The sequence below is a fragment of the Molothrus aeneus genome, chromosome Z (assembly GCF_037042795.1).
Source record: "Molothrus aeneus isolate 106 chromosome Z, BPBGC_Maene_1.0, whole genome shotgun sequence".
Taxonomy (NCBI): Eukaryota; Metazoa; Chordata; class Aves; order Passeriformes; family Icteridae; genus Molothrus; species Molothrus aeneus.
Window position 1 is genome coordinate 60,420,702 of NC_089680.1, and position 13,630 is coordinate 60,434,331.

The following is a 13,630-nucleotide window of genomic DNA, read 5'->3' on the forward strand; positions in this document are numbered from 1 at the left end:
TAATAGCATATTTTGGGCATCTGAGTAAATAAAAAATGCCTTTTTTAAAAAAATGGATGAGCTCAGTAGACTGTCCAGCAAGCAGGCACCGAACTCCTGTAGAAAAGATGAAGCAATAAAGCTGCAGAGCTCCAGTAACAATATCTACACAGACATCTGTGAAACAGTGTTTGGAGACCACAATTAAATTGATCCAAAAATAATTAGAAGTATTAAGAAGTATTATATCTATCTCCCTCTAGCTGATGATAATATACATTTTTTAAAAAGGGAAATTAGACTATTTTGATGATTTTCAACAACATCAGGAAGTACTTTCTATTCATATTCAAATACACTGCTGGCTGGAAAGGGAACAAAAGGAAGAAGAGAGCCCAAGTTCAAGTCCAGCTAAGAAACTGAGATCCTGTTTCGGAGTTCTTTCAGCGCAAATTTATTTAGTCTTTTGGAAGAACTATCTAACTGATGCTGGAAATTTGCCAATAATCTTGAATGTAGCAGAAATGAAAAAAAAAACCAGTCAAAGAGTGAACATTCAGCCTATACCAGTTGTTAAGAGTACTGACACAGAAGAGTTTAGCTCTTGTGTTTTTCAAGGCCCAAGCTGATGTTCCAGGTAGTGGAACAGCCATCCAGTGGTTCTTTACACCACTGCCAGCTCACAGGCCTGCCTTGGTGTGTTTGGGGGAGTGTGATTATTTAATTTGGTGGGTAATTAACCTGCCAAACATCCCCATATTTATATTTTGACCATAATCCACCATACTGCAGGGGCTGTGCCTGCTTGGCCTGCTTGATCACAGTGCATGTTCCACAGTTATGGGTCATCTGGGAAATGGTGTCCATCGTTAAATCCACCCCATAGTTAAGCCACAAGCCCATCTGTATTGTTACATCTCTTCCCCGCTGGCCTGAGGCATCATGAGCCCACCAACCAGCAATAATTCACCCTTATGCTGCCAGATCCACCTGAGGCACTTCAATCTTGGCAGCCCAATCCACCTGTCCATTCTTCAAATGCTCTTCAGTAGCCAAACTCCTGGGTACAGGTGCATCTACACTACATACTTTTACAGCCAGCTTCTCTACCTGGGTAGATGTCTTGCCAGAATTCAGCAGCCTGGTCCAGCCACCCCTGCAGGGCATTTACTTCCATCCAAAAGTCAGTGCAGAGGTGCAGCACTGGCCATTTCTCTCATTCAGCAATATCTAAAGCCAGCTGGATGGCTTTCAGCTCTGCGACCTGACTTGATGCACCTTGTTGCTCCATAGCATTTGTGACATGCCATGTAGAACTCCATACAGCAGCTTTTTGTTTTCCATGTAGCCCTGCAACATGGCAGGAACCATCAGTATCATTTTTCCTGGTATCTGAATATATGGAGGGACTACCACAGCATATGTCACCTTCTCTTCCTATGATGATCTGAAATTTTCACCTTCAGGCCACTTCACAATGACTTCGAAGATCCTTGATTGTGGTTTCATGTTTGACCGAACTGTATGATTGGTGCAATCCCCTTACTCTCTGTGGCATCAGTGCCACGATGTGTGGAAGGGTCTTCTCCTTTGCACATCCAGCCCAGCACTGGCAATCAGGGTGCCAGGAGAAGCTGTGCTTTGGTGCCAAACACTTCTGAAGTAGCTTGAACCCCTTCAGAAGCTGCCAGAATCTCTTTTATTTAGTTGGGGTGTGGGCCTCAGATCCTTTGTATCCCAGACTCCAGAATCCAAGAGCTCATCCTCTAGTCTCCTCAGTTATTCTTCCAGAGACTCCAGGAAGGACAATTCTCCCCATCTGGAGTGCAGAGCCATTTTTCACATCTTTGCTGTCCTGACTGGCCCCAGGGCTACTGCATCAACAGTCTCCTGTTTGATTTGTTTAAAAGCTTGTCACTTAAATCATTCTGGGTCACATGACAAAGAGGGTTTGCAAACTGACTGTAATCAGGAATATGCATCTTCCAGAAACCCACAGCACCTAGGAAAGCCTGTTTCCTATTTGGTGGTTGGTGAGGATACAGCTGTAACTTTATTGATCACATTGGAATCTGATGTCTCCATCTTGCCATTTTACTCCTACAAACTGAATTTCCTGGACACATCCCTTGACCCTGCTATGGTTTATGGCAAAATTATTCAGAAGGGTTTCTATTATCTTCTCTCCTTAAAAAACTTCCTCTGCTCTGCTGTCCCACACAATGACATTCTCAATGTCTTACAAGTGTTCTGGAGCCTCAGCCTTTTCCAGAGCAGTGTGGATCAGTCCAAGGCAAATAGTGGGCATGTGTTTCCACCCCTGGGCAGTTGGTTCCAGGTGTATTGGATGCAATACAAAAAAACCCGTGTGGCCTGCACTCTGCTGCTGGAGACATGGAGAAGAGCACATTTGCAATATTGATGGTGACACCATTTTGCTGTCCTGGACTCCAGCTCATACTGAAGTTCCAGCAGGTCTGGCACAGCAGTGCACGGTGGTGGTGTGACTTCCTTCAGGCCGTGGTAGTCCACTGTCAGTCTCCATTCTCCACTGACTGACACACTGGCCACATAGGGTCATAAAAGAGTGAGCAAGTCTTGCTGGCCACTGCCTGACTCTCCATGAATCATCTCATGGATGGGGTTCACAGAGTCCTGGCTGGTGTGGTGTTATCGATGCTGCCCTGCTGTGGTAGTGATGGTGTTCTGCCCTCAGCAGTGCTGCAGCAGAGGGGGAGAGATCAGGCAAGGTGTTCAGCTGCCTGACTTCCTCTGTCTCTACAGCTCTCCCAAAAGCCCAGCGATACCCTTTTGGAATGTTGAAATACCCTCTCCTGAGGCAATCTGTGCCCAGGATGCACAGGGCCTCTGGGCCAGTCACAGTGGGGCGTGTTTGCCATTTGTTCCCAGCCAGAGTCACTTCAGTTTCCAGGACAGTCACATTGGGATCCTCCTGTCACCCCAGAAACAGAGATGGATTCTGCCCCTCAATATCTTAATGGCATCAGGGTATGTCGTATGATGGTGTCAATTAAATCTTGATAGTCCTGTGGGACTGACATGCCAGGCCATTGGATCCACACAGTCCAGTAAATGCTGTTGTCGTTTTCCTGCACCTGACTGGAGGAAGAGCCCCTTTAATTATGGTCATGGTGTTTGTTGCTCACTTCTTGTAAATATAAAGTGGAGAATTTCAAGAGGATTGGAAAAAACATCAAACCTTCTACACTTTCTGAGGACTTGCCCACTGGAAACTGGAGCTGCATTTGTCCTTGAATTTCCTGTGGTGGGTATTCTTCCTCTCAACTCACGTACCTGTGCCGCCAGCACAGAGGTGGGTTTTTCATCCCATTTCCTTACATTCTCTCTGGAGTCACACAGCAAAAGCCACAGGTCACCTAGTGGTTTGTACCCTCTCTCTTGAGCAGAGGGTACTATTGCTCCCAATAGTTTAGACTCTGGTCCACACTGGAGGGGCAAGGGACATTTCCTTTCTAATCTGCTGAAGTTTTTGAGTCTGTCCTCAGTCTTGGACAGTCTTTCCACAGACAAGGTGCACATCAGTAGGCAGGAAAAAAAATGTTGCTAGGTAATCACCTAAAGCACTTTGTTCTCCTCCTGTCACAGACATGGATGCCAGCGAGTTGGTGTACGATGATCATGTGCTCTGTACAAACTTCTGCCACGTGGATTGCGCACTCTGGACCTCATCCAGATCTACAGGGGACTGCACCTTATTTGAATCCCTAGAGACTACCTCCAGAACACTCATTCTCCCAGATACTGGATAGCTTTCTCCATGGTGCCCCACCTGCCTGGGTGCACTACTACATCATCCCTGAGAGAGAACCTTTCTCTCACGCTTGACAGGAGTCACCTCCAAAGGCTGAGAGCTTCTGTCCTCTTCCCAGTGCTCTTGTCAATGACAGATCCTGGGACAGGGATTCCAGTTGCTTGGCTTCACTACCATCTAGTTTCATATCATGGGCCATGTCATGGTAACATTGGATCAGCTCGGGCTGAACCAGCTGGTGGTGAAATCTCTTTGCAGATCTCACAGCTCACCCAGGGATACAGATCAGTGATTATCTCTGGCCCTGCCTCTTCCTCCTGTTGTGAGGGTCCTGCTTCCTCTTCATACCTTACTAAAGAAACGGATTTGGCTTTGGATTTCTTCTTCTTTAGAGGGGGAACTTCTGCTGGCACTGGGTTGTTCCTACGGTTCACCTGCAGTCTGCCTGGCCCCACTGCCTGTTTTGCTGCTTTCCTCCTCTTCCCCCTGAGGGTGCAGTCTAGTATCACATAGTGTCCAATAAAGAGTAGCCAGGGTCCAGGCATACTGTAGAACTTCCCTCCTCTCTGGAATTGCCACATCATTTTTCTTTCAAATATTCTGCTACTTTAACAGGGTCCTGTAGTTGTTCAGGGGTGAATGGAGACCCTTCCAACAAGAGACAATACCAGACAGCTCTCTCTGCCACAATTTCTTGACTGAAAGAAACCCCTTCTCCTCAGAAGAGAGTCCTTTTTCAGAAGGTGCAATGGCAGGAAGTGCCATCCCGTTTGTGTCTGTATATAAACTGCTGGCATCAGCCTCTCTGTGCTGGCCATTCCCACTCCCAGCTACTGCAAAAATTAACCCTGTTCTACCCAGAAACAGTGGTTTTTTTGGTTCAGTTTGGTTTTCTTTCTCGACAAATTTTAAAAAAAACCCTTTCAAGTGCATGCTGTACCACAGAAGTACCAGGTTTAAGACATGAAGGGTTGCTTTTGTACTATCTTGTTTGCCTACAGTGATGGCAAGCCATCAATGAACAATACTCTGTGCTTCTGCTAGAGGGCTACATTTTGGGATGCCCAAGTGGAAAGAGCAAAAAAACTTGCTTTGCATAACAGACTACAAAGAGGCAATCAGGCTGTTGTTTCAAATATTTGCTCTTTATAAATTTAAGCACAAATTTTGTGCAGGATTTTGAAGTAAAGGCCTGTAAATAAAAATCAAATGAGTTTCTAGCAAGTGTCTTTTCCAAAGGAAAACTTTCAGGTCCCCTCTAGGCTTCTATCTATCTAGACACTGGGGGAGAGAGGTCCCTACAAAGCAGAATGAGAACTTATCTTTGAAAAGTGTATCCTTCCCCAGAAATCTCTATAGGTCAGAGTATCTTCAAAGGAGGAGAAGACTTTTTTTTTTTCTCTCCTGCTGGAGAGCATATGTACACTCTTTTTTCTGCAATATCTTCATGGAAATTGTGTAATTTTTTGCTAGTTATATTTCCAAATTTTTCTGTTATCCACTGGGAGCCTTCAAGGCTGCAGCCCCTCTCTGCCTCTGCTGTCTCTTGAACAGTCAGTTCTGGATCTTCTTCTCCACTGAGCTCCAGCTGCAAAGAGCATCGATACTCTAATGGACTAGATCCACTATCCCTCTTCCTTCATCTCAGCAGCCTCATGTGTAGCAGAGCATCATCTTAGGAAATATGCATCATGGGTTTGAGTCCACCCATACTGAACAGAAACTAAAACTGCAGTTTCCTGTCTAGGGCAAGTGCCATGCCTCTACACTTAAACTGAGGAGCTGCAGCAGGAGAAGCTTCACATCATCTGAGCTGAGACTGTCACAATCACAGCTCTTCCTGTCTGTACCTGCCCTCCAGCAGCCTTGCTGAAAGTGACCTCTGTCTTCATTTTAGACAAGCTACAACGTAAGAGTGGCTTTCCCATCTGTTTCCTTTGATGAGTGGGAAGCTTTGATGTAACCTGCTCATCCTCCTGACCCCTCATCATGTTTTAGCAGTGGGTTTGGGTGGTAGGATGCTTTCAGTTCTACTCTGAATATAAACCATGCCAGTTTTTAAAGCTGTATCCTTCTTCCATCAGTCAAAAGACACTCAATTTTTGAAAACCTGATACACATCCCCACCCTCCAGCAAATCAACTGCACCACTCAGCTTGGTGTCACCTGCAAATATGTCAGGAGTATGCTCAATCCCACTATGTCATTGATGATGATACTGAATAGTATTGGTCCTAGGACACCACCCTCATCCACACCACTTACTACTGTTCTCTATTTTGACATCAAGCTGTTTGTTGGCTGCAACATTTTGGGTGCAGCCATCCAGCCAATTCCTTAACCATCAAATAGCTCACCCATCCAACTTCCTCCATTTTAATGTCACAGGCCTTAGAAAAAGACTTGTCCATCTGATCTGTGTCCTCTGGCTTAAGAAGCCTGGTTCGGAGTTAAGATTGAAAATTTATTTCCTCATATAATATCAGAGTCTATTATATGGAGACTACACGTATTATATGTCTGCAATTCTTTCATGGCCAAATGTCTGCCTTTGGTAACAGGCTGAATAGGGCTGAAATTAGGAGAAAAGCTGACAGCTGCATTAACTCACTGAACTTCTGGACTAAGGAATTAGTTTTAAAACATATTATTTGTAAATAACAACAGAGTTGACACATTTCTTATCATTGAGAGATGTGGCCTTTCCTTGTTTTATGAATGTGTGAAGTAAGTGGAATGGCTACTGTCTAATGTCAGCCCACTCTGTGCAAAGGAACTGAAGTTTCAGAGTGGGAACTGTGGTTTCTAAAAAGCACAGGACTTCTCAGTTAGCTGCAGTGATGTATGTCACATATCCTCAACTGTGTATTCATACTAGAAAGAGGGTTTAACATTCAGGTTGATATGGAGGAGGCCCAAGAAACTCCCTCCTTCTCTTGCACCACTATGCATTTTCATGTTGTATACTGATCATTTAAATTAGCACTCACAAAAATGATGAACTAATACACTTGTTTGAGACAAGGCAGCTGGGCAGATGCTCTATAAAGCTCTTCACAGGAACTTCATCTCGAGCCTCCTCTGTTACAGCCAAGATGGTCTCAATTACTGTCAGCCATGCCCAGTGTTGGCAGCTCTGGGACAGCACACTTCAGTGTTCAGCTCTGCATCCTCAATCATACATGAGGCCAGTTTCCTGCTACTGATGGGCAGGGGCAAACTCCCTGCATCATACAGGGAGTGTGCACCTGTGATTGTCTTTTGACTCTCCCTTCACTTTATCAGAACGTTGCTTTATCACAACTTTAAAACGGTAAACATAAACCCTGGCTTTAAACTTCCTGGCACTTGACAGCTTTGACAACAAGTGACGGAAAGTGCCAGCTAATTAAAAAATTAATTTCCTTTTCAAATGCCACTCTTTGTTATGAAAATGTCTACTGAAAGTGCAGCCTACACATTACCCTGTAGAGAAGGAACCCAAACAGCAAAAATCATAGTGCTGTATTTAATTATGAATCAGAGGATTTTACAAAGAACAGTAAATTGCATAGTGAAAGCCTAATTTCTGTGATGGAGAATACATAAAAACAATCCTCTTCAACCCCAAGCAACCCATGCTTGCTGCAATTGCCAATTTTAGACACAAACTTTATAAACTACAGGTTTTCTGCTTTGGCATGCATTTATATGAATTGTTTTTCCCCCAGATCAAATGACTACTGTGTCTGGATGCAAATCATGCAGAGGTCCAAATTGTTTAACTGGAGCAGAGCAAAACTGCAAGCTCAGACATTTTAGAAGCCAGTAACCAACAGCAAGATGCATGCATATTGCAGGAACAGTTATACAACTTCCAGAAATTTCTTTTCCTTTAACCTAAATTTCCTCGACTATTCTTTTCTGTACTATCATAGAGAACAGCTTCAAAATATGTCACCACCAGGGAGTGAGGAGTCAAAAAAGTCTGAATGCCTGAGGAGGTTGGTCTAGATGGGAGTCACTACAGGTCCAAGAGAAGCAGTGCTGATGAAAGACATGTATGACTGCTTAATGCAGCAGTGAGAAACCAAACATTGAGCTTCAGGTAGGAGATATGTGAGGGAAACCTGAAGTGCTGGCACGAAACCAGCAGCTGAAGCTTTGTGACCTTATTGTCTAGGAGTTGTACCTATAAGAAGGTGAATTAGTCAAAGAATGTGGGTGAGGAAAAGCAGCCTATCAAAAGAACAAACAGGGAGAAGAAGCAGGAAAGGATGACATGGCAAACAGTTTCTAGTTAAGGTTTAATTGTTAGTATCAGTGGTGACCAGGTGATCAGGAAATGAAGAGTTTGGTCATGAGGGGAGTGAGGCCAAAGTGGACAAAAGGAGAGAGGGACCCTTGACATTGAGAAGTGTAGGGACACCTCCATGGCATGCCATCAGCAGTGTCTGAAGTTGGGAAGAGGTGGGGAATGGGGTGGCTCTTGGAACTATGTGAATGTAACTGTGGTTTTGACCTGTCATGAGCATGTCAGGGGAAAGTACGTATCTGCATTGTGAAGAGAGAACAGGAACAGGCTGCTTCCAGCATTATAATCCATTATAATTCTTTCCCAACTCTTTTCCAACCCTGTCTTCTCAAAACTGTGCTCTGCCTCAGCAAATTGCAGTGACTAAACTTTCTTCTAAGTAAGAAAGATACTTCTAGAAACATAGTGCAGAAAGACTTTTTACTCAAATCCCAGTCCTTAAAAAAAAAAAAACTTGCAAGAATTTAAGATACATTTGGTAGTTACCCCATTTTTCAGTAAATATTTTATTTAAGCAATCCTTCCCCATTTCTTTTTCCCTTTTCCCAACAGATATGTTCAGGAACACTCAGCCTGAATAATACAAACACAGCATAGGAAAGGTCTTGCTTTACTCTCCAGGCTCATTTCTTTTGATCAAGTCATTATCTCATGACTGTAAACAACAGACTCCTCCTGATACAAGTACATTTGCTTGTTGAGCTTGTTAAATGTCCCAGGGCTAGAAATCCTATAGGGAAGAAAAATATTTTTCTTTTTTTTACCATATTTTTCAAGAGGCAGCAAAAAAACTCCTTTTATGAATGTAACTCAAGGATATACATGCCCTGCAGTCTGCTTCTGAGGCCTAAAGTTTTGCAAGTCAGAGAAATGGTCAGTGCACCAAACTGCAAATCAACAAGGTCAGTCCTATAATGTGGCAAAAACACCACTGGAAAAGAGATATTTTTGTTGAGTACCCAGCTCAACAAAAAGCCAATACCTTTTGCTGTTGCCATTCAGTGAGGAGGTGGTAGAGGCTTGGAGCAGACTTTGGGAGTTGAGGTGCATATGCAAGTGAGTCAGTGTCACCTGAAGAGTTTCTGCCACAAAGCACTCAATCTCTGTGTGAACCGCAAGTCAGTTAAACCACTGGTTGGGAACCCTGCCTGCTTAGCAGAGAGCTGCAAAGCTTTTCATTATGTTTTGTAACACGTGTAATCTAACAATGATGAAAGAAATAAGTTTTCCTTTACCTCCTTTGCTTCATGCTCCTGAATTATCTTCATATTAAATACCTTAGCATCATGCAGTGCATTTGCTGGCAGCTCTTCCTCTTGTTCGTGAAGCCTATGCTCTAGGGGACCAAATTAGCTGATAGACTGTATGCAGACTGCTTAATTATTTTCTTGTTATTCCACTGTTGGTTTAATTGCAATAGCAAAAAAAACTTGAGGGTTATTGCACTTAGATTTAAAATACAAAATTATAATACAGCAGCTCTTCTAGTTAAAGGTCATTGCTATTATGAAAAATACTTAGGTGTTTCTACAAAGAGGAACCACTGTAAAAACAGGGTAAGCAAGCTCTGTACTGGGAGTTATCAGCAGGAATGTAACAACAGCCTCTCAGATTAATCAGCCTTAGTGAATTCTGAGTGCTCTGACATCCAACTTAACTAATAATTTTCTATGAACTCACATGAAGTTAAATTTTATTTACTGAGAACAGAGACAATTTCATGATTGTGAGATGCCTTATTCTTTTTTGGTTGTTTATGAACAGACAAGTTGCTTTCAGAATAAAGCCTGCCAAATCCAACAGGTTAGAAATGGACTTCAGAATCAGTCTGGAAAAGGAAGATATGTTGGAATAGTCATGGCATAAGACAGGATTGGCTCTTTACAGAGGCCACCTACACAAAGCAGCATAGACAAACTGGAAATAGTGAAAATGGGTTCCCTCACAAACTATTTTAATTGTGATTTTAAATTGTCTTGTTGTGGCAGGAGAATAGTATTTAATCAATAAGCATTCTTAGCCTTGCCTCTGTGTGTTTTATATTTTATTTATATTTTATTATATTTTCAGTGAGATCAATTTTGAGTGACTGAGGCATTTAAAAGGAGTTCACCATTTTTCAACAAACAGATGTTTGTTGTCTCCCCTCCCCCCGCCCCCATCCCTGCATGTTAGGGAACTTAAAATACTGAAAGCCTGCCCAAAGAAATTCACTTGCCCATCACAGCGCTCATAGAAAAATGACAACATAGGATTTCAAAGACAGAGGCTTAAGAATATCTAAGAGACTGATGCTTAGAAGTGTGTTTAATTCTGGAAACATGCATAACCAGCTTAGATATTACCACCGAAGCAGACATTTGAAATTGTGTACAAAAAAAAAGACAACACGCAGGCTGGTGGGCAATGTTAAGGTACAAGGCTTGCAGTGTATTAAAGAAATGTGCAAAACTGACAACAGGCAACAAACATTCACATCTTGTTTAGTCACAAATTTGTTTCTTTTAAAACAAAATAGGGTGACCAGTGCCTTTGATTTCACCAATAGTATGTTGCTCTTCAGGTAGGATACAGCCAAAAGGTTACACAAGCTGCAAAATTAAACTCTTTCAAAGTCATGATGTAATAAGAGCTTGTTTAAGTCCAAGGCTTTCTACAGAGCATTCATTTGATTAGCATTCTTTTAAATATACAAACAGAAGGATCAAAGTTACTGTCACATAAGAACTTGGCTATCATCTTATCTGCAAAACAAAGAAATCCAGGATGATCCTTCATAAGCAATGCAACTAACACATATTTCTTTGGACAAATACATATTCAGATGTGCTTGCAAAGTATTTCTAAATAGACTTTTCAAAAAGTATTTTTAGAGTAGTGCAATATAACTTTATCTGCAATTGCAACCAGTGAGAGGTAATCCAGAGAGGACCACAGCCCCCCTTGAGGATGCAGTCCTGTCATTCTCCCCTGGGCAAAAAATCCCCTTTAATGTCACTGGGAACTAATAATGAGGAGCTGTGCACAGGTAGTCCCTCAGGAATGAGTCTCTGCTCACTATGTGGGGAGCTGAGTGTAGAAGTCTGCATGCAGCTACCAGAATATATCCCCAAGTACTCGTTATGCAGTGGCCACTAAGACATTTGAAATGTAAATGTTTCTCATCTATGTTCCATGTAATTTATAAGATAATGCAGTTTCCATGCAGTAGGGAAAGATTGTATCAGAAGAACTGACATTATTAACTAAGAAGAAAACCCTGGTGTATCAGTTTTACCACAATTGCATTTTTTTTCCTCTACACGGTATTTCACATTGGTAACAGGCAATGTTATACCATAAAGCATATTAATATGATCTTGTGATTTAAATGAAAAACCTCTTCTGCAAGATATCCATATTAAAATAGTTATGTGCACAAAAAAGAGTTCATAGTATGACACCCAAAGCAGTATGGAGTTAGTTTTACCCATTAGAGCTAAGCTATGTAGTACAAATGAAGACTACTGGTACACGTAGAAAAATATGACAGGCAATCAGTTACAAACCTGGCAGTATTTTGAAACAGAGATTTTTAGGTCTTAAAATGGAATGATAAAGACAGCAGGAACTGCTTTTGGGAGCTCCACAAAGAGATTTGCACTTGGTGTTTCTCACTGTCTTATAAGCAGCCCTACCACATAGAAAAATGTTGCACCAGAAGTTAACATTGGGGTCTGAAATTTAAAAAAATCTACTAAAACATAAGTGCAGTAGGCTCCACTACATTGTATTTCTCTTGCAATATATAAAACATAGAAAATTGTAATGATGACTAACTGGATAAAAATATGAAGGCTCACAAATAAAATATGAGAAATTTCTGAGTCAGATTTAGTGTTTTGTAGGTTTAGTTAGCATGATTTGACTATCTCACGTATCTTTGACCACCAAGTAGCAATATATATTCTCCATTTTAGATTGACTCATTTAATGTGTTATATTATTTCTAACAAGGCTTTAAAATGACAAAAACCCTACTTGAAACAAATGTCCTAACAATGAGAAATAGATTTTCCACGAGCAATCATTTTCCACCTTTGAATACTGTTACAAAATCTCCCCAGTAGATAAAAAGGCAAGATAAATAAAAATCTTAGAGAAAGGAAACTCTTCTTAGGCTTGCTCTTTTATCTTCCCCTGGCAGATGCTGGTCTCCTCAACACATGAAGTTGGCTAGGCAAGATTGTTTTTCTTTCTCTTGCTTGGGCTGTGAGTAGGATCTTGTTTCAGTTCATGGTATTGCATCTGTTTAAACACAAAGTTCAGAAAGAAAGTTGTCAGGTGGCACTTGTTAGGAAAAAAGAAAGATACCCTTTTTTTTCTGACAGGGGATAAAAGGTTAAAAAAAAGAAGATTTTCCCCTAAAAACAACACAGGATTTGCAGATGTGATTCACCAACACCAGAATGACAGATCTAGAATAAGAAGGAAAACCAACACTAGGAATATCCTCCCAGGAAATAGCATTGCATGCTGATGTAAACTTAGAAAAGACTAGTTTTTTTTTGTTTTCTCCATGAGCTCTAGCAGACAATAAACATTATCATCTTGACCATATTGGATACCATTCTTCATAATGTTTCTTAAAAGCTTGGTTATTTCTAAATGCCTACCTCAGAGGGTATCAGATACAGAGAGAGTGTTCTCACCTCTATCTCCTACCTAATACCAGCTCTGAACTGAAACTAGAAGTATGGGAAGTCTATAATCTTTGTGACACTGGATGTGATTTATGTGCTTGATGCTATCTTAAATCTTGCATGCTCTCTGGGGATTGTGTACTGCATCATAAAAGCTTGTAACTCACAACCAGCTTTTTTTGGGTTTTTTTTTTTGAAAGGAATTTATGAGCCCAGTGGAACTGTGGCCACAGCAAAAGCTTTCACCCCTTGGAAGGGAAAGGCCAAAGTGTTCTCAGAGTGCTGAGCAATGCTGCCTGCCTCTTCTATTATTTGACCTTCCTGTTCCTTCTCTTGCTTCTGAGACCCACAGCTCCAGTGTTTCCTGTACAGTGCCTTATCCCAATCAGATTCACATCATGCTGGATGCTGCTTAATACAAGCTCTAGCTACCATCTCACAAATACTTGTCCTTCTACTGATTTTTTTCCAAGGATCCTAAGAGGCACAACCAATGCTGGAACTTTTTTCTCATTGGATAAAGATCTAGCAGCCTCTGTCTGGTTAATGGACTGTCCTCAGCTTGAGTTTGCAATTTTTTTCTGCCAAAGAATATAATAGTAAATCAAAATAATTGCTTTAAAAATTGTAAAATAAAATAATTATACACACCACTTGCACATCAGAAGGGACTCTGGACAGAAAGTCAAGTAGCTCGTTGTTATCAATTGCGTATGGATTTCGAATCTTCTTTGTAAATTTATTGATGCCTGCAAAAGTGAAAGTTCAAATGTTACTATCATAAGATATATGATTTCAAAAGATACATACTTTTGTCAAAGTTTTAAAACAGATTTTAGGATCCATTCTGAATCCTGACAGTAGCACTGAATGAATGCATGA

The 13,630-nt window shown here is 41.5% G+C and overlaps 1 protein-coding gene across 3 annotated transcripts in view; it reads right to left on the reverse strand.

Moving 5' to 3' along the window:
* Positions 1-10,355: 10,355 nt before the first annotated feature.
* The window catches only part of MCTP1 (multiple C2 and transmembrane domain containing 1), a 207,104-nt gene continuing 203,829 nt past the window's right edge, over positions 10,356-13,630 (reverse strand). For all 3 annotated transcript variants that reach the window (XM_066569227.1, XM_066569228.1, XM_066569226.1), the window contains 2 exons: positions 13,400-13,497; positions 10,356-12,353 (listed from right to left, as the gene is read on the reverse strand). In XM_066569227.1, coding sequence (XP_066425324.1) covers positions 12,282-12,353; positions 13,400-13,497 — 170 coding nt within the window. In that variant the 3' untranslated portion in view covers positions 10,356-12,281. The remainder of the gene's footprint in view (positions 12,354-13,399; positions 13,498-13,630) is intronic.